The sequence below is a fragment of the Daphnia pulex genome, chromosome 7 (genome assembly GCF_021134715.1).
Source record: "Daphnia pulex isolate KAP4 chromosome 7, ASM2113471v1".
NCBI lineage: Eukaryota > Metazoa > Arthropoda > Branchiopoda > Diplostraca > Daphniidae > Daphnia > Daphnia pulex.
Genome location: NC_060023.1, coordinates 8,746,685 through 8,770,256, shown reverse-complemented (window position 1 = coordinate 8,770,256; position 23,572 = coordinate 8,746,685). Strand labels below are relative to the sequence as shown.

Below are 23,572 nucleotides of genomic sequence, written 5' to 3'. Positions count from 1 at the left end.
GTATGCTGTTCTCAACTTATCATCCCCTCCGTTTGCACTTTTTCAAAGACCACGATGCATTGTATTTTGAAAGTATTTCTATTTGAATCAAAATTATGAAATAATGGTCAGTAAATTAAGAAAGTTTATTTAAAATATACACGTGAAATTTATCTTTCAAGAAAAAAAATTATGAAATCGTTGTTAAAAATTGCAACGTGTGATGGTGCCCGGTTGAATCGGGGACCTCACTGCATGACTGCATACTCATTGTCTCATTGTCACTTTGTCTGTGTCGTCTCCGTTGAGCAGGTTGTGGTGCATTTTCGCGCGTTTTTATTTACATCTGTGTTAGGGTGGACTGTTTCTGTTTGAGCAATGTTTGGTAAGTTCAACATTTCTGCATGTCTTATTTGTAGATTTTGATTTAGATAACAATTCAATCCTTTTGTTTCTATAAGTTAGGCTACATTTGTTGTTAAACTTAACTATTTTGGATTTATATTTAACTTCACTTTTTTCTTTTAAATAACTGTACCTAATGAAATTTGTATTTGGTTCTAAGTACTATTTTTTCTTCGTGTTTCACTTTTCTACCTTTTCTGTTCTGTTACATTTTACTAGCTATTTTACTTCACATTTGGAAATGAAGTGATAGGAAAGTGAAAGACTAGTAATAAGAATAGCACCACTGGGTAATTGAGTAGCTAAAGTACAAAATACTGGATATGATGTTGATAATGAAAAACTCAGCAGCAGCATAACATTTAAAAAATTACTATTCCCATAACAGATGACTGTATTTGACGCGGCACATTTATCAGTATGGAAAAATTCATCACTTCTTATTTCTTCCCGCTGAAAAATTGTCCATTTTTGCCGATCGAACGGCGCATGGGCTGTGGGCGCTCCGATTCCAGCAAGACTCGAGATTTCTCGCATCACTTCCGTACGTGTTTTATCATTCCAGTTGCACGGCGTCTTCTGCCAGAGGTTGACGCTAGTCACAACAGTACCGTGAGTGGTGAGCATTTTTCAATTATTCATTTATTTTTGAGGGGAAAGTGATGATGAGACGTTCCGCTGTGCGCCATGTAAAGTGACACCCAGTGGCTTCCGAGGGCCAAACTTCCAGTTTCCAACTTGGGATCAAATGATTCCAATATTGGTCTCACCAACAGAGTCGAGTGAAAACATGCCTATGTTCTGTGAGCGTAATACCCTCGTCCCCATCGCATTCATCCGCACGGAATAAGAATTCTGCCTTTTCGGCCCAAATGGTAGTAGTAAGCGGCATGCCATTTGCGCTTGGATCCGACAGCTAAAGGGGGACCTGACTATAAATTGGGTAAGGCCTGACTCTTTCATCTCAAGCCGGTTGTTTCCTTCGTTTCCCCTTGCTGGTTTATTTCCATTAAATTGTTGCAGTAGCCATAAATAGCCTTCATAAGTAGACAGGTAGGAAATGGTGGCAATTCTACCTCAAATGGAGGCGCATATGGAAAAACGAAAAATGTGAGAAACTCAGGGACTCTACTACATTCAACACAGGCTAGTCTTTTTTCAAAACTCTCCATCTACATCCTCTGACCTAGAAGGAGAAGAAAGATCATCCAAACAGTTTCATTACTGAGGATGAGCCAAGGAAAAAAATTATTCGAAATGGATGGAGTTTCATTTAAATAACCATCGGCAGGATGCAAAGTTCCCAAAGAAGACGAGACGATTCATATCATCCGTGATTGAAAACAGAAAAAGAGATTGGAAAAGTTGACTTGTTTCTATTCCCCCTGAATGAGTGGAAACATATTTGAAAATTCTTTAGAGTTGAAATTTCTCAGTCGAATGAAGACAAGGCACAACAAAGCAGTGGAGCGGTCAGATGCGCACAGACAGAAGAGACGGCGCGTTCCTTAAAAAAAAAGTCGAGAAACAACGGCGCACTTTCATTTCCGTCTTCCACAAGTCTCCCCCCAATTGTATAAATAAAATAAATAAGAGGAAGCAAGTGCTGGAAGGATAAAAGTGGGACCATCCTCGGCATAAAGATCTGCAGTCTCCATCAGCGCAAGTTCATTTCGCTTCTCAAGGCAGCGGAGAGGCGGAAAAACAACTCGGACGAATGGCCCCCACATCTATAACTTGATTGTAAAAACACTGCAGCTTCTCTCCACCAGACGCGACCAGTCGCGATGTAAAAGAACAAAAGAGCTCATTTCTTCTATAGACTTTTTCTCGGCAGCCCAAAATTAATAGCCCGTAATCATCTTAATGGATACTGTATAATAAATAGGGAAAGCATCTTATCTCTACCCATCGACTTGACCAGCGGCCCGTAGTTTCTTATCTAAAAGCAACTGATCCATTTCTGTAGAAAAGTCAAGAAGCACGAGACACAAAGCTTAAAAATTGCTTCTTTGTTCATGGCTGAAGTTTCCTTTTGCCAACATCGAATTCATCAATCAGCGAGTTCACCATGTTCACCAAACTTTTTTTTTCTAAATTTTTCTTCCAACTTTGTGGTTTGGTCATTTTACACTACTACCCACTACCGTGAGTTTAAGAAAGGATGTAACCAATAAAAGAATGAAAGTTAGTATTTAACTCGTGGATATTAACACTGTAGAGAAAAGTGGAAACGATGCGTGAATTCTTAGCAAATCGTATTATCTCGATCGAGTTCTACGGTTCCCCATGATTTTAGTGAAAAATAGAATGAACTTCAATTTTTCTTGTTGCGATTGCCCAACTGTTCCTGAAAAGAGTCTCATATAATATTCTTGTGATACTTTAACTCTTATTTGAATTTACAGAATCACCAAACGTATTCAGAAACAGCATCAACTCATGGACTACTTCTTTCTGCTACGACAATTTCCATGAAAGAGAGTCAGACACTTTTCAGTTCCAGAGTTTCATTACACGGAGGACGGCCTTCTAGTGCTCTGCTTCTGAACCATCGATATTACGTGTTTGTGATCGACAGTGATGCACAATGTAACGATGAAGCCAGTGCGAATCAACGACAATGGCGCCTTTTCTGCCACGAAGTTATTACTACTTTTCATCTGCGCCTCGATCACACTCCAGTGCTTCTCGGTCGGTATGCTGGGATCGGTCAGTGCCGCCTCTATTCCTTGGACGTCAGCCGGCCCCGGTCGAGTGGTAAGGACCAAACATGGGAACTTGCGTGGATTGACACTTCCGGGTGGTGCTGCTCAACCACAACCAACAACTGCTTCACCAGGTATTTTCACTGATGTTTTTTTAATTAAACCAGAAGTGACGAATCTTATCGTAATGTATTCCTTCCGGTATTCCTGTAATAACGTCTTGACAATTATTTTTTAGTCTCTTTTGACTGCCAATGAAAGCCAGTAATCTGTCAGTCAATGATGGGAGTGTAATTGAACAAAAGACAAGCTGGATACATTTGGCCCTTTTCTCGTCGATTGCTATTCGTAAATAAAAAAAAAAAAAAAAACGTATCATACTAAGTACATTCATATAATTGGCAACATATTCTGTGCGTGTATGCTGCAAATGTATAAACGGTCGATAACATCTACGAAACCAAGTAAAATACCGCCCTAACATTGTTTCCATATTTTATAAGGAGGACATCGTAAATCCGTCGGCGGAAGCAACAACAAGAACGTGGAGGCGTTCCTGGGAATTCCTTACGCTGCTCCGCCAGTTGGTTCTCTGCGCTTCCTACCGCCAGCGAGTCCTGGCCCATGGACGGGCATTCGATCAGCAAACGCTCTATCGCCAGCTTGTCCCCAGCAGCTGCCACCCTTGGCCAACAGGTGCACACGATAATCGATTTTCTATTTCTTAAACATTATGAAAGATTGATTCCGTATCTCAGATCTAAAACGTATCTAACGGTTTCATTAAAACCTTATTTCATGTGTCAATTCGTTTTGCCTACCGATGTTTGTTTGAGGAATTCTTGGTGAATTTCATAAGGGAAGAAGAAAAAGGAAAGCGAAGCCGTGAGAGAAAGTCTGTGAAGATGAGAGATCGTAAATCTGCCAAGGCTTCGTCCTCGTTAGGCGACACGGAACAGCCGATGCGACAAAAAAGAACCCGATGTTCTGCCTGAAATATATTGCTCGCAGCTCGCTATCCTCTAAAGTCGGGAAATGACGTCTCCGTTTATTTATAGCCAGCTAGGTTAGGCGAGACAGTAAAGGACAAAATCGGGGTGAAAGGCGGGAAATAGTTGACCCAAGAGAATCCCAAGTTAACAATGTGTGGAAAAGACACTAGAACGATCCAATGTCGGGTCTCGGGTCTCGGGTGTAGCGATTAACCCACGCACTAATTGTAACGCGAATAGTCAAATCATTTTTGCTCTTGAATTCCTTTACGTTTTCCTCTAACTATGAAAATCTTTTGTTCTTTCATTGTGTTTTAAAACGTCCACATCTACGTAGAAAAGTATTGATGGACGTTCCGTTTACGATTTCGTTTTATGCCGGTAATTTTGAACTGTAGAAGACTCTTAATGTTCTTTCTCTTTTGTGATATTTCATGACGTCCAATCGATTTTCTTGCCGATCAGCTGATAAATCGAAATGTCATCTGCACATGATTCAATCGCTTTGACTCTTTGAACTTCAAAAATGGAATGGGTCCATTGGTCGTTGGCCAGAAACGATTTGTCGGCAGTAACGAAAAAGGGCAAACAAAAAAGAAAAAAAAGAAACGGCTCTAGACGTTTAGGTGAATCAAGACGTCAAATCAAAGGAAATTCATCCTAAATGTTGCGATTCACGAAACATTTTTTTGTTTTTTTGGGTAACATTGTCGCTGTATTTGAAAACCAATTCGTTAATTCTAATCTAGACCACAGACGTTTACTCGCATCATTCTGTTATACACTGTCGTACATTTGACACCGTCGTGATAAGGTTTTTTCTGTCTAAATTGGAATAACGTAAATGTCATTTTGTATCTACGCAGAACGGCCAGTTTGGAGACGATGCCTCGAGCTCGCTATTACCAACTCAAGAGGATGCAGTTACTGCTGGCCAATCAGAGCGAAGATTGCCTCTACCTCAACGTTTACGCCCCATCTGAAGGTTCGACTTCTTCTTTTACTCTTCTTCTTCTATCTTTATTGTTCTTCCTTTTAATGGAATAATCCGAGAAAAAGACACGCCAACCGTTTTCTTATTGCGCCTTCGCTGTCCAAAAAGGTAGACCCTTGTTCTAATTAGCGGATACTTTCCATCACGGTTCATAAAGCAAGGCGATCAATAAGATGATGCTGAATATGTGTAAAGACGAGAACATGGACGCGGACGCCACTGGTTTTCGGCACTTTGATTCAGGTTGTACCCGACGCCCAGCAACACTTCGCTACCGTTCCCGTTAGAGACCAATAGAACTCGACGTCAGGGTTTCCATTTCCTGGCCCGTCTCTGGTCTCATTTCCATTCATAACTTGTTCACTTTGTCTATGAATACCGTCAAGGACCTTCGTCAGCAGCGCGTTCGTTTTGTTTACTTGACGCCTGCCCACTTGACCGCTTCTTTTATTCTCTTGGTTCTGTTGTTGGTGTCAAATTTGACGGACGCATTGCATGACTGATTAAGAACATGCAAAATGGAAGAACGTGATGCATTCCTCACCCAATGAGGTTCACCGTATTCTATCCAATTCGCAAGTTGGAACAATCGAGGATATTGACAGACATTTTCAATCGTATCAGATGCCACAAAAGAAAATCCAACGTGACACTAAGACGGGACTCGACGAACCCAACAAACCCAAGTCGGGTGATGTTTTTCCTTCACTCCCGTGCGAGTCTTTCATGAAATCTATTGGCTATTATCGTCGTCATCAGCGGCTTCGTAGGAAACTGAGCTCAAACTATTGATCCGACAGGTTTTCTTTTGTCACCGCCACATGCAGCCGAGTTCCTTTATTCGATCAAGTTTGCCAGATCCAAGGTCCAAGTGCCTGTGCCAACCATCTTGCCCATTCGGCTTGCCCGCGATTATTTAGATCAATGGCCGGCAGCCGAGCAGTTTCCATTGTAATCGCATCCATATTACAGAAGAGCGGAGGAGAATAACGTGCAGGGAAATAGAAAACTGGCGGCGAATAGCACGTCCGAAAGTGCTTGTCCCATATAATATCTATGCCATTTTTATCAATAAACTTGGAAAGAGATAAAAGTCCCTTTCAACCAGAGATGACCCACGCGAAATACGACAACACATCCTTCACACCCTCCACACGTCTCTTTATGGTTGGCCTCAATTCAATAACTGGTCAGCACAATTCCACATAATAACGACACCTTTTTTTCCACTGGCGAAACATCCGTCAAATCTTACCAATAGAAAAAAGCAACTCTGAGCGGATCTGGCGTGAAATATTTTGTCGGTATCAGGTTTTTCCATTCTTTGTCATTTGTCATTCTTACCGATATCATTCCTTTTTATTGCAGTATTTTATTTCTGTAACTGAAAGCAAATTCACCTAATTTTTTCTGGAAATGTGAAATCGTTCACAGGATTTGCTGGTGGTGGATCGACTTCGCTTGCGTCATCGCCCGTCATGGTCCTCGTTCACGGCGAGTCCTACTCCTGGGGTGCCGGGCACTTGATGGATGGCGCAATGTTGGCCGGAAAAAGTCGCATGGTCGTTGTCACCCTCAACTACCGTCTTGGCATTTTAGGTACAATCAAACATCCTCTAAATGTGACGCACGACTCGTCTTATTAATACTTGAGTTGCTCGTCGCCCATTGGCTAACGGGTCGTTGGCTTTGACGGTAACGGCACATCGTCTCCAGTGCCGGAGCAAAGATATTGGATTTCATGTAATCATGTGTTCATTTGCCGCACTCAATTTTTCAACATGGCAGTCTCCAATATTTAGAACTCTAGGATAAATTAATTTAGAGGAAATTTGAAACTGGTTTATGATTTTAACACTAATAATGTGTAAAACCATCCCATACAGGATTCCTACAGACGGCAGCCAGTCCGACTCCCGGTCAAGTCCGCGGCAAAAGCAAAAGTGCCATCCCGACGCAAGGCAATTACGGCTTATTGGATATAGGTAAGAAATGACGGCAGCGATGATGACGTGGACATTTCGACGATAGTATTGGCTCATATTTCGATTCTGCCGATAACAAGTGGCGGCTGTGCTGTGGCTGAAGGACAACATCGGCGTCTTTGGCGGCGACTCGAGTCGCATCACGTTGAGTGGCCACGGAACGGGCGCTGCCCTCGTCAATCTTCTCATGATCTCGCCCATTGCAGCCGGTAAGTCGCTTCATTCACCCTCTCCATTATTATCCTACGTTTGCTTTGTCTGCCGGTTTGGGTCTGTGATCATAGAGGATCCCCTTCCATTCGTCTTTTTTGCCCGTGATGAACATCAACGGCGGACGATGGTTAACGCATTACGACATGATCGATTTTCCCCATTCCCTGCGGTTCCGTCTGAATAGATCCCCATCCTTAGTATCCGTAGACCACCGACGGTCCTATTGCTTTTAGATCCATGGCGACCCATCGGCTATTACAGCGGTTTAGTAGGGCACATATGAAATAGCTAGTCCGTCCTTCTTCATGTCCGATTCGTCCCAAGGCTCTTCAACCGAGATATTGGCCATCAGTTCCCTTGCGCTAAATCGCGTTTTTCATTTTGCGTTTGGCTTCTGATTGTCATTCTCTTCCCGGCTTTACCAAATCTCACGACATGGTAGAGTGTAGCCTATTATTGTTTGAGTTTTCTGCAACGAGTTGGTTGCCAGCTTGCCACCACTAATCTGTTATTATCTTGATGTCGACTCTCTATGTATGAACTGTGGTGATTTTACTCAAGATGGATATTATACCGTATAATAAGAGCTTAATAGTAGCATTTGATCCCCAGAGGCTTTTGTTTCCAATACTCGGGTGTGCTATAAGAGCCAAAAGACATTTGATAGAGGAGTTGATGTTTTTTTTTTGTTTTTTGTTATTTTTACACACATACAAAAAAAAACTTCCGCTCTTTTTGGTCTTCTTGACGAGGAACCGAAAGGCTCTGGCAAGATAAGTTGGCTACGCTCTCGAGTAAATGGTTTCTTTACTGCAGATTTACCAAAAGGAAACGGGAAAAACCATTTAGAACGTTCTGCGGAGGAAAAAGAATGAAGACACATTCGGATATTCCGTTGTAAAAACTAAGGAATGGCGAAAAGGGATTCTCTCCGTTCTGTCACCGTCTGCCACCGTCTGTCAAATAATGACAGTTACGAAACTACCACAGAGCCTAGTATTTTCGATAGATCCGATAGGTTCAGAGAAATTTTGAGTATAGGATGGGACATTTGCCAAAACAACAAAACCATAGAAAAAAAAAGAAACAAAATGATGAGCCCCCAACATTGTTGAAAGAGGCTAACGTATCTGGTATCTCGGCTAATAACGGTATAACTAGCAGAATACTCTATAGAGCTAAAGGCCAGCATAGTTCGGTACAGTAAGAAAAAACAAAATCGAATCAAGCTACAAGAATCCCAATCGACGTAGACAATCCTAATGGATCCCTATAACCGTGTTGTGCTGTACAGATCCCCTTCTACCCCGTCCATGATGTGTATACACTTTGATCTTTGACTTTCATTCATGTACTAGTTCACCGATGTGTGTTTACCGGGGCCTTATTTCTCGGGGTTTTCTTTTTCCCTAGCTATATTGCGATGCTTATGGCGGTAATACGATATACAGCCAGGTTAAAGCCTGGCTACTGCTATACAATTCTACGTATGTCGACGGAGGCACTTGTCAGCCACACACCGCTGGATATAGTGGTTGGCCGTTCTGGTTCTTTGATTGCGTAGGGCATAGAAGCAAAACAAAATCGATCAATACAGCACAGTCAGCACTTCAACGGATCTTGCTTACTTGTCGACTGTCGTGGACGGTGCACTTTTTTTAAATATGAAATGCTTTTATACTTATAATGCGAAAAATAGGTGCACGCTCTCCAATTGCGCGTACAATTGGGAGCAGATGCAACTTTCTTAAATTCAAAGTAATTTTTTTGGGGGAAATCTCGTCGTCAACTGCTGCTTCAGTGACACAGCAATAATATTCATATTTTTGGCAAATGGAAGTTGGTGCAAGTGATAGGTTGGTTTAGACAATGCGGTTGTGTGGAGTGAATTTTTCTTGGAAAATGAACAGCTTGTTTCGACTACTAAAAATTGATCGAACGTTTTGAAAAAAGGATCGTTCAGTTGGTTCGTCGACTCAGAACTTAGTCCAATTTAGAGAGCGAACCAATTCAAATGAAAAGGAGAAAAGGAAATTCACCCTCTATTAACTTTCAAAAACTGAACTAACTAAACAGTTCTCCGATCAGGGAACAAAGAGAAAAACTTATTTTTAATTCACTTCACAGTTTACATTGGTAGTATCGTTGGGAAAATGACAGAAATTTCGTTACGATTTCATTACGACAGCACCAAAAATCGAAATAAAACGACGTTAGCGTTCTCAAGGGCATCCGTAATTCTGTTTGTAAGACACTTCTAGCCCACAGGCTACCTACAAGTCTTCTCCTTTTTCTCCTTTTTTTTCGGGGTATCATTTCCATGTCGTTGAGTGGTATTGTGAGCCATCGAGTTTCTATACGCCACAGAGAGCCTATGGGTCTATTGAGGTGCTTTCTCTGCTTTCTTTCTTTTCTTTAAATGTACCGTAGTGCCCCGATTTTGATTAGATGGATAGGCTACAACATGCAAGAGAGAAGCGCAAAGGTCTCCGTCGTCGCATATCGAACTTTGAAAATCGCGGGAATTGTGGCAGTGAGGGAAAAACGGATGAAAATCACGAGACAGAAAACTGTGGGTCATACAGTCGTTGGACCTCATTCAAAGGATATGCGGCGAACATATACATATACAGAACTCTATCCTTCTTTCGCTCTTTCTCCTCCCTCTTTTTATTAATACGCAGCAGTGGATCTAGTCTGGATATTGGACTGGCAGACACACTGGATTTGGAGGGATGAGTTTCCACAGCAGCCGAGAGAATTCTCTTTTGTGACGTCTGCCCCCTCTAATCGCTAACTGGGGATCCGTTGCAAGCAAAAGGCAGTCGCATCTTTGTAGCAGCTACAAAGTTCACTTGAGGATCGGATATTGGAGAACTTTCCCCTTTTTTTTCTGGCGTCCTTGTTTATTCTTTTTGCCACACTCTACTCCCACCCCCACTCTCCTCTCTCGAATCTTCTTCCTAAAGTTGAAGAGATGGAAATACGAGGCTCGGATGTCGTCTCGAAACTTGACAAAAGTAACACCCACAGCACAAAAAGGTCGACAAAGAATCTAGCCGTAGACAAAGAGATAGCAAATCATAATCCCAATACTCTGAGAAGAGACAGAAACTTGGTTGCTTTTTAATCCCCAAACAAACAAAACAGAAGTCTGTATTTTATATCACAACTTATATTCCAAGACTTATTCAGTTGTACATCCAGCACTTCTTTGATGTGTCTGTGTGCAAATATGGCCGATGGCAACTCGAGTGCAATAGCAGAATTCCTCAGACGTAGTCGGCCGTTTGTTTTTGGAAAAGGATGTCCTTTGTTGCGACCCGGCGTCTTGATTCGATCAAAAGTGTGGCAACACAGCGCGTGAGCGTTCTGTTATTCTTTGAATTCCCTTATCTTTTCTAGCTATAGTTGATACAGAACATCAACTTAGGTCATTATTATCGCTGCCTTTTGTTCTTCGAGTATAACTACCGATTTTGACTCATTTGTAGTGTTTCCGTTTAATTTAATTAAAATGGTTTAATGCCGTTCCTTTTTATCGTCTATTTTAGCCTTCCCTCGTGTAATGTAGGCTTGTTTGTGTAGTTTAAAAGATAAAATTGATAAATTATCATAACCTTGCCAATCGTCGCTATTACAAAAATTCAATGCCCCCCCCCCTCTGGATTTCTTTAGAAATAATTGAATTGAAACCGTTTTTGTGGTAACCAGGGTAATGTGTTTCTTTATTGCGATCTGCTAGAAATTGAAAAGAACTGATACCAGCAACCGTCTTACCGAAATAGGATTTCATATAAGATTGGCGAAATTGAAAAAGAAGAAGCAGATGAAATTAGATTTTCAGAGAAGGAAGATTCATTTCTTTTCAATGGATTCGTTGTAGAGATATCGAGGGATCAACAAACTGCAATTTCATATCTGGAATTCTGGATTGAGAAGGATTACAATAATGCCGAATCTTAACTTCTTCCCACGGTTACTCACGTTTGCCCCAAGAAATCGGTACAACGTTGACCACAACAAAAGAAAATGAAGAAATTTATTTCTTTGTAAAAAAAATTCGGAATTTCAAATGTTCGGGGTACGGATAGAATTGCGGAAGACCAAGAAATTGAGATATTTATCGAACGATTTTTCGAAAGCCGATTTGCATACAATGTACGTTCAAGAGTTCAACTTCTCTGCGTTGATTAGTAATGCACAAGTGTTAAAATGGCTGAATGGCCTATGCTAATTACAAAGTATGTATGTAAATGCATAGCTTGTGTTACGTAACGTAGCGTGAAAGACAGTGACGCGCATACAAAATGAAAGGCCCATATTTCGGCGAATGGCACCCTAGTTTTATTAAGGGATGGTCTGACTTTTCGCTGACAGTAACAGTTATGCAGGGTTTCGTAATAAATTACCCCATCCACCAAGGTCCTCCTCATCCAGTGAAACGGAGAGTGCGCAGAGTACGAAAGAAAAGGCTATATGACTCGCGATGTAGCTCAGCTTAATGCGAGTCGGTTTCGGTGCAATTTCTCTGGAGTGTTAATCCCGTGTCTAGCCTTTCTGGGTCATTTTTCTTTTGGAGGGTGGGATGGTCGAGGCCAGTCTTTTTCCACCTCATTACACCGGAACAAAAAGCACGACTTCACGGTGATTGTTGCCTAACACAGCACAGCCCCCCCCCTAAATATATTGGCTACCTATAAGCTATTTTGGATCAATAATTCTATTATGGTGTAAGCCGAAGCGTAGGAAATTATTTTTATTTGAATGTAATTTTTTAATCTCTTTGTATCCGAGTGAAATGAGTAATCGAGGTAATAATATTTTGACTCGTATCGTGTCGAATAGGAACCCATTTTATTTGTAGAATCGAACAGTTCGTTAAACCTACAGCCGAATCTCAAAGTTGATTCCTTGATTTCGGCCTTCCGATTGGTGCGTCGAAAATGCAATTTCCCATGTCGGAGAAAGAATTCGATGTAATACGCATATTTAATCGAACTATACTGCGTTGCAGTGTAGTGTAAAATATTCTGCTCTCAAGCGCTTCCCAATTGATTTATAGAATTAAGGTTTCATTTATTCTCTCTCTTCCACTTTCTTTTTCTCCCCTTTAAAAGTCTTATGATTTGAATTCAAAGTGATACACCACGTACGGTGTATCGTCTTTGACGTCATGCGTACCATATCAGCCGCTATCGATTTTTTTGGCGTGGAAGTAGGAAAGAGAGTCTACTCGCCGTTGATGTTACAGCCGTACTATTGCCGGCGTACATTATCATTCGTATCGTTATTTTCCATTTGGAGAGGGGAAGAAAGAAAGGAAGAAAAAAAAGACTTTCTTTCGTATAGCTTTATTTCAATTTCTTGTATACATCGCGATGTTGTTTAAAGTTGAATCATCGGTAAAAATGGGAAAGGAAGATTTCCCCTCCAAACATCCGTAACATCCCGCCATCAATTTTCAGATATGAGAGACTTTGAAGACAAAGTTAGAGGGGGGAAAAAATCAACAAGAAAAAAAACATAAATTTCAGCATCCAGTCACGAGCGCGCGTAGCGATGAGGAAAAATAAACAACGACGACCGATTTGAAACGAACCAGACGCCAAAGAGAAGAAGAAGGCGTCGAAATTCTTGAAATTGAATCTTATGTATTTACCTACTTGCGCTTCGACGACCAGACTGTTTGCTCGTCTCCGATTCGATTATACGCAGTTGACAGATAAGGATTCCAACAGGAAACGGGAGCGACGGCAGATACAGAACGACATAACTATAGGCGCATACATGTAGTAGATTGATATTCTTCTCAAGTCCCGTGCCCGCAATTTTTTTGATTTTTTTCCCCCGCTTTTTCATGAAGTGCATCCAAATCATCTGTGATGTTCTAAACATTTTTTCATTCCGACCACGCGTGACAGCACAGTCGCAGTACATATTCCTAGTTGGCATTCCTATGTGTTCGAGGAACAATTTCTTGTCATTTTTGAACTTTGTTTTGTGCAGGACTGTTCCAGCGGGTTGTGCTGATGTCCGGCTCGGCGTTGAGTCCGTGGGCTTTGAATCATCAGGCCGGCAAGTTGAAAGCAGAAGTGGCCCGCCAGATGGACTGCGAGCCGTTTGCCGGATCGGATGGAGCCGCAAGTGCTGAGCAGATGAGTTTGGCCGACATTGGCGACTGCCTACGAAAGAAACCACTCGAATCCCTCATGGCCGTCCGCCTTCCGGCGCCTCCGCGATTCTTCGCAAGTTTCGCGCCTTTCGTCGATGGCGCCGGGATCGTCGCCATCGATCCCCTTCGCGCCATGCAATCGGCGAGTGAGGATTTCGCTCGCATCCCACTCGTTGCCGGAGTCACTTCCATCGAGAGCTATCGCTACACTGGGTAAACAACGATTTATCTATTCCTATTTTTTTATTCCTTTTTCGTTTCAAAGAGTAACACTGCAACACTCGCATCGTCTTAACTGTTAGTATTATAGAATACCCTAAATGATACCTTCGATTATCGTTTGGAAGTTTCCCTATTAAGCAGCAGTTCCGTAGAACTCTAATATTTGTAAAGGTCAAATTAGTTAAGTTCTCTGAGCTCGGCTTTCACATCCGCTAATTTGGGATTTTAAACTTTTGCTTACAAAACCCGAGAAAGTGTCATGCTGCCGTTAATTTCCTTAATGTAATTGTACGGCATCTCTCAAGAATAGAAAATTTCAAACTAAACGAGGGAGCCCCAGGGCAATGAAATGCCTGGATTATTTGCATAGACGAACGGGCCCATCAGCAGTGTCATCGAGAATGATTATCCATTTCACGAAACTTGAGAAAATAATCACATCTGAATATACAGCTTACCTTATTTACGAGCGAGATTCATTTGGAATTACAAGGAAACGACCTTATCAATTTAGTCATGGGGTTTTATTACTTCTGCAATCATCAACCTCTCCCCCCCCCCCTCTGAAAACCAAAGGCTGATTGAATTGAATAATATGCAAATCGATGCTTGTGGTGGGAAAATTATCAAAGTTTCCCTTTCAAATGTAAATATTCTCGTTCGTTGTGTCCCTTTCTCAAAAGCAAGTGAACAACGGTGGCTGCATGGGGAAATGTTGATCGTATGAAATCTTCAATTATTCAACGCCACTTGACAAAGTAAAAGCGTAATGCATTCCGTCTAACAGCAGCCCAATCTCAGAAAACCACTTTTAGTTGTTTTGCAAAAATGTAAATGCGCAGCCACAGCGATTTCTTTATACATACTGTACTAATCAATATTCTATAGTCTGGCGATGCCATTAGGGCGCTGTGAACGAGGTAAATAAGCTAAGAAAGGGGAAGAGGAAACGATCTACCAGAACTCTCTTTTTTTTTTTGCCCAGAATATTTTTACGTACGTTTAGCTTCTGATCAATGTACAATTGTACATACCGTCGGGGGTAAGAGGAGGTTTGAATATTTTGTCTTTTATCTTTTGCTATATACGTACTAGTACTGTTGGCGGTGACGCGTATATGGCGTTTAATGAAATTTTCTGAATAGAACCCGATACTTAACTGTAATTGTAATGCTAATATCAGGAATCCCATTTATGACCACATCCGCCAAAATGACAGGAGACGCTAGACTCCTTCGACTCGTATTATTCCCTCTTTCCCCCCAGTGAAGAAACCTTTTACAGCGTAAACAATTTTTGTAGGAGTGCCGCTGAATATCCGAAATGAACAATCACTTTCTTGCCGTTGATGCCGTATCTTACATTTTATATTGAATAACGACTCTTCTCATCTACAGGGATGCGGATTTGCGCAACGGGATCAGTGAAGACAAACGGGATCGGTCGCTGCGCACTCTGATCCGCAACTTTTACCAGTACCATCTCAATGAAATCTTTTACGTCTTGCGGTAAAGGAAGAAAATTACTTGACGCCCACGCAATGTGACGTGAGTTGACTTGCTGAATAATCGAATTGCCACCACCAACAGGAACGAGTACACGGATTGGGATCGTCCGTCGGCGCTGGACGACTTGTCGATGCGCGACAGCCTGTCGTTGGCACTGAGCGACGCCCTGGTGGTGGCCCCACTCATGCACGTCGTTCACCTGCACGCCCAGCGATCGACAAACCCGTCGGGGACCTTTTTCTACCACTTCCAGGGGCAAATGTTGGCCAGCGTCATCCAACAGCAGGTCCAAGACGTCGACCTTTCCGAGTATCACGTGAGTGCTGTAACAATCGATTTTCGAACCAGCAGTTTTCGTTCGCCAGATCTTCTAGGGGGAAATGTATAAATCGAATTCGCGTTGTGATGAAGATGTCGTCGTAGACTAGTCCAAATATATTGGACTGAGGATGGATGAAGAGGCCATCCATCACCGGGGGCTCAAATAAGTGGGGAAATTCATAAATCAAGGGAACACAGCTGATGTTTTGGGGGCAAGCAGTCAACGTCTTGCCATCCATCATGAGAGCAAAGAAACCTAAATCGCAGTAATACAATTAAACATTTCTGGCTAGCTGGAATAATATTGTTGGAGGATCAATGAGTGAATGGTGGAATGCATCACTGTCAGTTTTATTATATTGCAAAATAATGACTTGATTTCGCTCGATTTTATAGGAAAAACATGTCTCAAATGCAGGATAATTGAATCTACTGTAGTTGTCTTAACATTTAGAGGGCTATATCCCAGGCAAGATGTTATTATAACATGGGTTAATTTTACCATTTTGCTTTGCAATGCGCTTACCATAGAAAAACTTGAAACCAAAAAAGTAGGAAACTTTGATCGCAATTATTCCAATCGTCTTCCATAAACTCAAACCCTTAAAAGAATAAACCTCACCACAAATATTTTAGAAATTTACTAAATATGGAATCTCATTATTTTTTATTACTATCCTATTACTTCTAACTGGATGAAGATATGAGGGCAAGTAGGGGGAAGTAGGGCGAGTATTCCAATCTTTCAAGTGTAGACCATAGCCCCCATTAAATAATGAAAACCGACATATTTGATTCCACGATATTTTTATAAATGATAATGAAAACAGCGTCTAGGAAGCGTGACGGGTGACGAACTGGAAGCGCTGCAATTGGACGCCACAGCCAACGGAGCTTCTTGGTCATCGGCCGACGGTAATAACCACGAAGCAGCGAGCAGCGCCGGTTACACGGTCATCAATGTGACGGAAACCACAAGAGAACCGACAACGTCAGGCACTCAGCTCCTCCCATTTCTGGCGTCTTTTGCTAGCACTGGGCAAGTCGTCATCTTTCTTTCTTTTTAATTAATATATATTGTGATTGAGTTCCTGACTATAATTCTTGCAAGAGAGGAAGGCCAGCTCCGAACTAACAGAACGGACATTTTTGTTTTTGTTTTTGCCGCTTTTTCGCCCGCCCATGACGCACAGGGATCCTAATTTGGAGATCGGAAGCAAAGGAGAGCTGATGCCGCGATCCAAACTCCGATGGGAGCCATTCAATTTACATTCGCAGTACTACATGGTCTTTGGTGAGTCTTTCAAGTCCTTCTCTCCCCATGCACATCATTCATCCTTGGTGGATAAACTCTCACCCAATAGATCTTCCATCTGAATGGAAGGATATCGTTATTATTTGTTATGGAGTCATGGAGATACACTATTACTTGAAAGTTTTTTGAAGCATCACAACTTAATAATATGGGCGTTCTTCGTAATCTAAAGTTGCCTCGTCTGGGTATATATTCAATTCGCTACATGTACATTAAATGTTAATTGAGCAAAGAAAATCTTCGATTCCACTCTAGAGAGTACGTAATTAAAACTTGGGCGAGTAAATGTTCTGCGAAAAAAAAAAATAATTATTATTTCGTGTATATTTACATTTCATGAATTTCTATTTAAAGGAAAACAACAGCACGCCCATTTGAAGACTCACTACCGGGGTCACCAGATTGCCGTGTGGCTGCAACTGATTCCGTCATTGCATCAGACAAGTGGCGATGGAACCGGAACTCATCCGTCCATTCATCACACATTCGATCAGCATAACACTCCAGCCGACCAATTCTACGAAGGTACTATATCCCATAATTAGATTAAATAAGATATAACAACACAGGCAATGCTGGAGAATATTTTTCATTTGATCTTTATCAAATTGTACAGAACGAATTTTCACACCGTAATTCGCAATCACACAGTGTCACTAAAATATGTTCTCTATAATATTTTCTCTTTTTCCTTTTTTTTTTTTTGTGTGTGGATGAAACGACAATACTCTTCGAATTCAAGGAGTCGTTCGGTTGTCCGGCAACAACATTACTAGGACGATTGGACGGTCCCGGGATTCCCCGCTGACGTCGGACGCGGATCCAGTTGCCACCAGCGCAACAGTGGTCGAGTGTAGCAGTTCCGTCAACGGTCACAAGCGAAGTGGTCACAATCAGACGCTTAACGGCACATCACCAGGTAAATAACAATCATAGATATTCTTGACGTTTTTCGGTGTTATTGATGAGATGCATTTCACAATTATTGTCATATACGTAATTATAAGCGACATGTTATTCAAAAGAGGGTTGAGGAAAAAGTCCTATCAAATTCGATTGTGGTATATCAGTTCTTGCCAAGTTTTACTTGTCTTTCAAGACGGCTGGAAACTACAGCGCTATCCCCAAAGTTATAACCGGAATATCTTTGGCCAAAATATCGTTATAAAGTCCCGGTGCGCCATTATACCGCAGTCGACTCTGCTCCCCTCCAAATCAATATTTCGGGGAATTTTATCAAAAATTATTTTCATTACAAGGGAATAATTTTTTATAAAACTGTGATGTGAACAAGAACAACATAAAGACAGCAGAGTATTTTGTTTTCTCCACACGAAAAATGGAAAGCGACTGGGAAGGGAATGGAGTAGTGGACGTGTAGGCGGAGATCGGCGTCGATTCACAGATCCATTCCACGCCGGAAAAGGCGAAACACGACAATGGACAAAAACCACACTGAAGAAAAATAGAAAATGTGGGGAAAAGATGTCGAAACTCTTTATTTATATGAACGTTCCTTGAATGCGAAGAACGTTGGCGTTGTCATTTATTTTCAATCGAGTCGCGACTGTTGGAGAAAATGTAGACGCGAAAACGCTGCAGTAATGAAAACAGAAACGAATGTTGAAATCCAAAATATTTCCCTTCTCTTGTTTGTTGATGAACGAATATTCTGACGTCCAATTCTGGAATTGAGAGAATAATATTTTGAAAAATAAGAAATTTGTGATAAAATCTTTCAAGGAACGCAACCAATAATAATTATTGAGGTTACATTTTCATTTGGTGGGTCGTCTCTATTATTTGTTGCTATTGGTCGCTATTTTTCTAACCGTTTTCGTTGATAGCAAAAATAACTTGACTAATAAATGTATTTCTATTCCCATTGTCAAAAAGGAACGGGGGATTGGACAATAGTGAATCCAAGTGTAATGGCGTCGGAGACGGGCTCTTCTTCTTCCACTGTCCCGTCGCCGGGGAATAATAACAACAGCACATCTGTCAGCAGCGTTGCTGGAGGAGAAAGTCGGCTGGTGTTGGGTTTCTTTTGGACCAACCAGGCGACGCTGAGCATCATCTTGGTGCTGGGAAATATTTTGCTGATTGTTAACTTAATTCTCTTCGTCACCATCTATCGTCGCAGTCGGTGCGGCAATTGCAAACGAAACGGCGACGACAACGACGTAGACACAGAAAATACCATCCAAGTATAACAATCAACATCCATATAATAATGTTTTCTCTCATAATTTGACTCTTTCTGTGGCAAATTGCAGAGGATATCGGACGGCCAGTTGGAGGGTCGAGTTGCGAGGCAATCGATTGAATCGATGACCGATTTGCGCCAGTTGGTCATCAGCCATTGCCACCAGCATCCGCGTAATCATCCGGATATCACGTCACAAGCACTCGGTCAACAACATCCTCCTCCTCCTCCGCAACAACCGCTTTTCGCCAGTGGGGTCGTTTCGTCTGACTTGACGACCAGCACCAGGTTGCCGTCTCCTCAACCTTTTCTGCTCAGAGTTCCATCACCTCATCATCAGGTAAAACCGTTTATTGCAGTTCGGAGAATAATGCGTTGATGAAATTATGGTCCAATTATTCAGTTCTTGTTGGACGAGAGCAATAAAAGCGCAACTTTACCCGGCAACAGAAGAGCAGGTGGGCGAGACCCGCCAGATTCTTCAGCGACTTATCAGCAAGCGAGTGCCAAATCAATTCAAGAGATTAACGTGTAATTAATCAATTCTGTGGAGGTATCAGTAAGACTTTGATTGTTTGAGCCTGCTAAATGATCGACATACGTTGTAAACTGTTTCACTCCTACCGTGTTCCACTAAAAATTGTGATACAGTTCCCGAATTTGTAGAAATTCAATTTCGTTGACTTTGGAATTGTCTGTGTACAAATAACTTCGTCCTCAATTACAGTTCGCCATCTCACATCAGCTATTATTTCCCCGAATTTCATTTTAATATTGAACGTTTAGAACAGCGCTCCACTTGAACTTGCGGCACGTGCAGTCTGGATAAAATCCTCAAAATATTTAATGAAGAAGTCTCGCAGGAACCTCGACTAAGCAATAATTAGTCTCGGCCCTTTAGTAGGTAAAAAGGGCCGTTGACGCGATACTGTTAGTTCTTTTCTTTTCTTTTTTTTTCGAAATTTCCTAAATTTTAATCGTAATATTAACTGCATGAAAGACTTTTCCAAGAATGGCAGGTCAAGTAGCACTCCTCCGAAGAGCACGACACGGCTTTGAATAAGGAAAGTTTCTCTCTTCTCGATCCTCTCCTATTGTTGTTTCCAGAAAGAAATAGACATCACCAGAATTGCAATGGACAAAGGCCAAAGGGCTGCCGTTCTCATCCTACCAACAGCTAGCCGAAGGTAGGCGCGCTGGCTGGGTGCGCAGTTCGCATTCAGTGCGGAGCTTCGGGCTTTAGCAGTTGGAACGAAAACTCTCGAGTGGCCCGTCGGCCTGTCCATATCGTTCGCGAGCATTCAATCAACTCGTAATGGATTGGAAATGCCGCCGTCCGCACTGTAGTAGTTTTATCGCAACCGACACAGGCGCTGAAATCGAGCCAAATACATTTCAATACAAAAGTTGGGATATGAATAAGGAGAGAGAGACGATCAACTGAAATAACCAGCGACCAACCAACCGAAAATGAGGTAAAAGCAAAACAGCAGTAAACGCTGTGCCCATCTGAAACTGGCGTGGTCGATAAATCATCGACAATTGCGGTTTTACGAATCGACAAACGGGATTGCGACATGATATTATTTATTATTCAAAAGTTCAGCGTTTGATTTCTAGTGGCCTTAATATTTGATATCGATACAAAGTTTGATCCACGTACCATTTAAAATTGAAGAGCTGAAAAATGCTTGAAGCTCATCATTCTCTCATGGCCTGTCGACCAAATCTTGCAAGTTGTAAAAGTTACTGCACAGTACAGTTTTTCGCTATGATTACACAGAAGAAAGAAAGAGAAAAAAAAACCAAGCAACAAAAATAAAATAGCGGGATAGTATAGAGTGAGAGGGAGAAAGAGAACAAGATAGAAAAGTACAAAGTTAGCCATTCGTGGCTAATGCCAGTTCTGTGTACACAGAAAAGAAAAGAGAGAAGACCAATAGAGCAGCGCACTCTTTTTCTATACACATACACTGGCTGCACTCTTCTTCCGTCCGGTGCAGCTATCCCTTTTGACAGGCGACATCCTCATCGTGTGGACCAAAGCCCCCCCTCCCCACTATAGCTCCGTTAGTCGCCCACACCCGGCAGTCGTCATTGATCTCTCAGTTCCTTTTCTTCGCTATATCTCTCGCAGCTTTTCTTTGTTCCCTTTTTATTCTTTCCCGTCTATATCTATTCCGCTAATAGTCTTCAATACATCTCGGAATATGGTCGGCCTACATATCCCCAGTCATGGCCCATAGACGTAATGTCCAGTGTATAATACAGAGGGGCTGCACGCTGCAGCAGTACACGCTGAGTGGTCGCAGTAAAATTTGATGTCATTCCACTGTATTTTTTATGTGATGGTGGAACCGAATGAAATTTTAAATCGAAATGAAAATATCAACCGCCAGCGCTAGTCGTTTCTATACATAAAAGATATCCGGTGAATTCGTGAATTCTTTATTTCTTTCATTTTTTAATATTTCACTGCGGCCTGCGGAATATGTTTTTTTATTCGACTTCCTTTTTCGCAAGATCCCGGAACTTTTTTGTTCGCATCGCTAGTGTCAATAATATATATAATAGTTGAAATCTATACAGGGCCAAGCGAGGCAAGAAAAGGTCTCCCAACCAACAGAAAATGATGACAAAGACCGCGGTCATACAGCGTGCGAAAAGATCGGCTGACTCGTTAAAAAAACTCAAGATCTAAAAGAAAAAGTGATGGAATCGTCCAACACTATCTACAGCAGACTCGTCTGCTGGCTGGCTTCTGTCGCAGCAGCAGAGTGTGGCCATAGTATCGAACCGACGGCCTCCGGAAAGCGGCGAATCATTTCACTTCTAATAAATACACACACCGTCGTCTGAAATAATATCCAGACGACTCGTCGACTTTCCCTTTTTCCCAACAATAAGGCCGAGCGAGAGAAAGGAAAGATAACGAGAAGCGAGAGACAACCGGGAGGGAATGAACGAGCGACGGAGCGTGAATGTATCACGAAGAGAAAGAAAGAAATGGAGATGGCGATAACCTACCGACTATATACTACGCTAAAGGCCTTTGCACCGCGAGCGCCTGCCGCTCATCACACGCATATAGAAACCAACACAAGGCGCATTTTTGAGGCCCATCACCGCAGAATAAAGAAGCGGCGAATTTAACGTGATGGATGATGGTGCGGGAGGGCTCGGCGGGCCGGACGAGAGGCGGAGCCGGCGGCAGTCGCCGATGGGATGATCAAGTTGCAAGAGGGCTGATGACATCAAACAAATAAAATAATTAAACAAGAAAAAAAGGCTAGTGAGGCGATATCAAAAGAAAAAAATAAAAGGACGATACACACACACACACTCGTCGGGCGACGGGAATGTGCGTGCGCTTTTCCGGCCAGAGATACCGATTGAGGAGAACGTCGTCGTCGCCGACTTCAAAGAGACCCATCAGCTCATCACCGCAGCACAGGCACCGCTTTGTATGTATAAAAAGGCTGCGCTCCCTCTCTATTCATCATTAATCAATAGTGTATAGTCGGCAGCTTCTTCATTCTTTCTCCTTTCACAAATGTGAAATAAACGACTATCCGGGGAGCAAACAACGAAGAGAAGAGAAGGAGGGCAATAACTTGAGAAATTCACAAAGAAAAAAAAGATATATCTATCATCTTTTACATCATGAAAAAGAGGTTATTATAGAACAATAACCGTGATGTCGCTGCGAAAAAAAGAAAAGAAATTAGATTCCGTGCGGCCCGGCAGACATAGCGAAACAATGAGTCGCTGTCTGTTGTTTCTGTGTAAAGGGTAAAGGGTTGGCTGGATGGGTATATACGTGTATATCTACCCCACCGTTTTGATACGATGACGTGAAATGTTGTTCTTTCTTCCTTTCTTCCAGACGACACATCTTTTGTGTCAGCTCCGCGGTGGGCTCACTCACGCCACGTCGACACATTTGATTAAAGTGTCGAGGGACGAGGACGAGTTCCTCCATCCAGCACCAACCGAACCCCAACCCCCCAGCAGCAGCAGCACCCACCAAACAAGACCCAACGGCGAGCTGATGTCAAATCCGATCAATAGATTCATGGATAAGATGGATAGACAGATTGTACTCTATATGCTGCTGTTGTGTGTTCACATGAATAACACTATACCAACACGCATATAGGCATGGAGCAGTCCGCTGGGGAGGGGAGGAAAAAAAGGTAGAGCAAATAGGAGAAAAAGCTCTTGTTATCTAAAAATGAGAGTGGGTGGGAAATGGAATCGAGAAATCTAAAAATAGAAGCGCGTTCCTTTCATCCTTTCCAGAACATTTCAACTCTTTTCGCTTACTTGAATTTGACAAAAGACGAAAAAGTTTCCTCTTTTTTAAAGAAGCAACTTTTTATCATAAATATGATAAATAGGAATAAGGCCCAAAAAGATGTACCGTATTCCATTTAATTTCACTTTCCCTATACTTTCTCCTCGTGAATGTATATACGGCAGCGCTTGCAGAAAAAAGCAATCGTCATTTTAACTCTCAACGTAACAAATATAAGAATAACACGTGTAC

The 23,572-nt window shown here is 42.0% G+C and overlaps 1 protein-coding gene and 1 long non-coding RNA gene across 3 annotated transcripts in view; one reads left to right on the top strand and one right to left on the bottom strand.

The window, feature by feature from the left end:
• The first annotated feature begins 274 nt into the window (after window positions 1–274).
• On the top strand, window positions 275–19,767 carry LOC124197894 (neuroligin-4, Y-linked-like). Of its 2 annotated transcripts, none has more exons than XM_046593461.1 (18): window positions 275–364; window positions 773–1,003; window positions 2,793–3,226; window positions 3,596–3,788; window positions 4,951–5,069; window positions 6,513–6,677; window positions 6,965–7,063; window positions 7,144–7,272; window positions 13,286–13,664; window positions 15,071–15,181; window positions 15,263–15,497; window positions 16,333–16,541; window positions 16,696–16,796; window positions 17,172–17,342; window positions 17,560–17,736; window positions 18,714–19,024; window positions 19,094–19,363; window positions 19,427–19,767. In XM_046593461.1, exons 3-18 carry the CDS (start codon window positions 2,968–2,970, stop codon window positions 19,556–19,558), a joined length of 3,060 nt encoding a protein of 1,019 aa, XP_046449417.1. In that variant the 5' UTR covers window positions 275–364; window positions 773–1,003; window positions 2,793–2,967; the 3' UTR covers window positions 19,559–19,767. The 2 variants fall into 2 exon arrangements, with proteins under 2 accessions (XP_046449417.1, XP_046449418.1); XM_046593462.1 differs by having other exon boundaries at window positions 773–1,327.
• The window catches only part of LOC124197897, a 10,426-nt gene continuing 4,584 nt past the window's right edge, over window positions 17,731–23,572 (bottom strand). The window contains exon 3 of the long non-coding RNA XR_006876374.1: window positions 17,731–18,502. This is a non-coding gene — a long non-coding RNA (uncharacterized LOC124197897). The remainder of the gene's footprint in view (window positions 18,503–23,572) is intronic.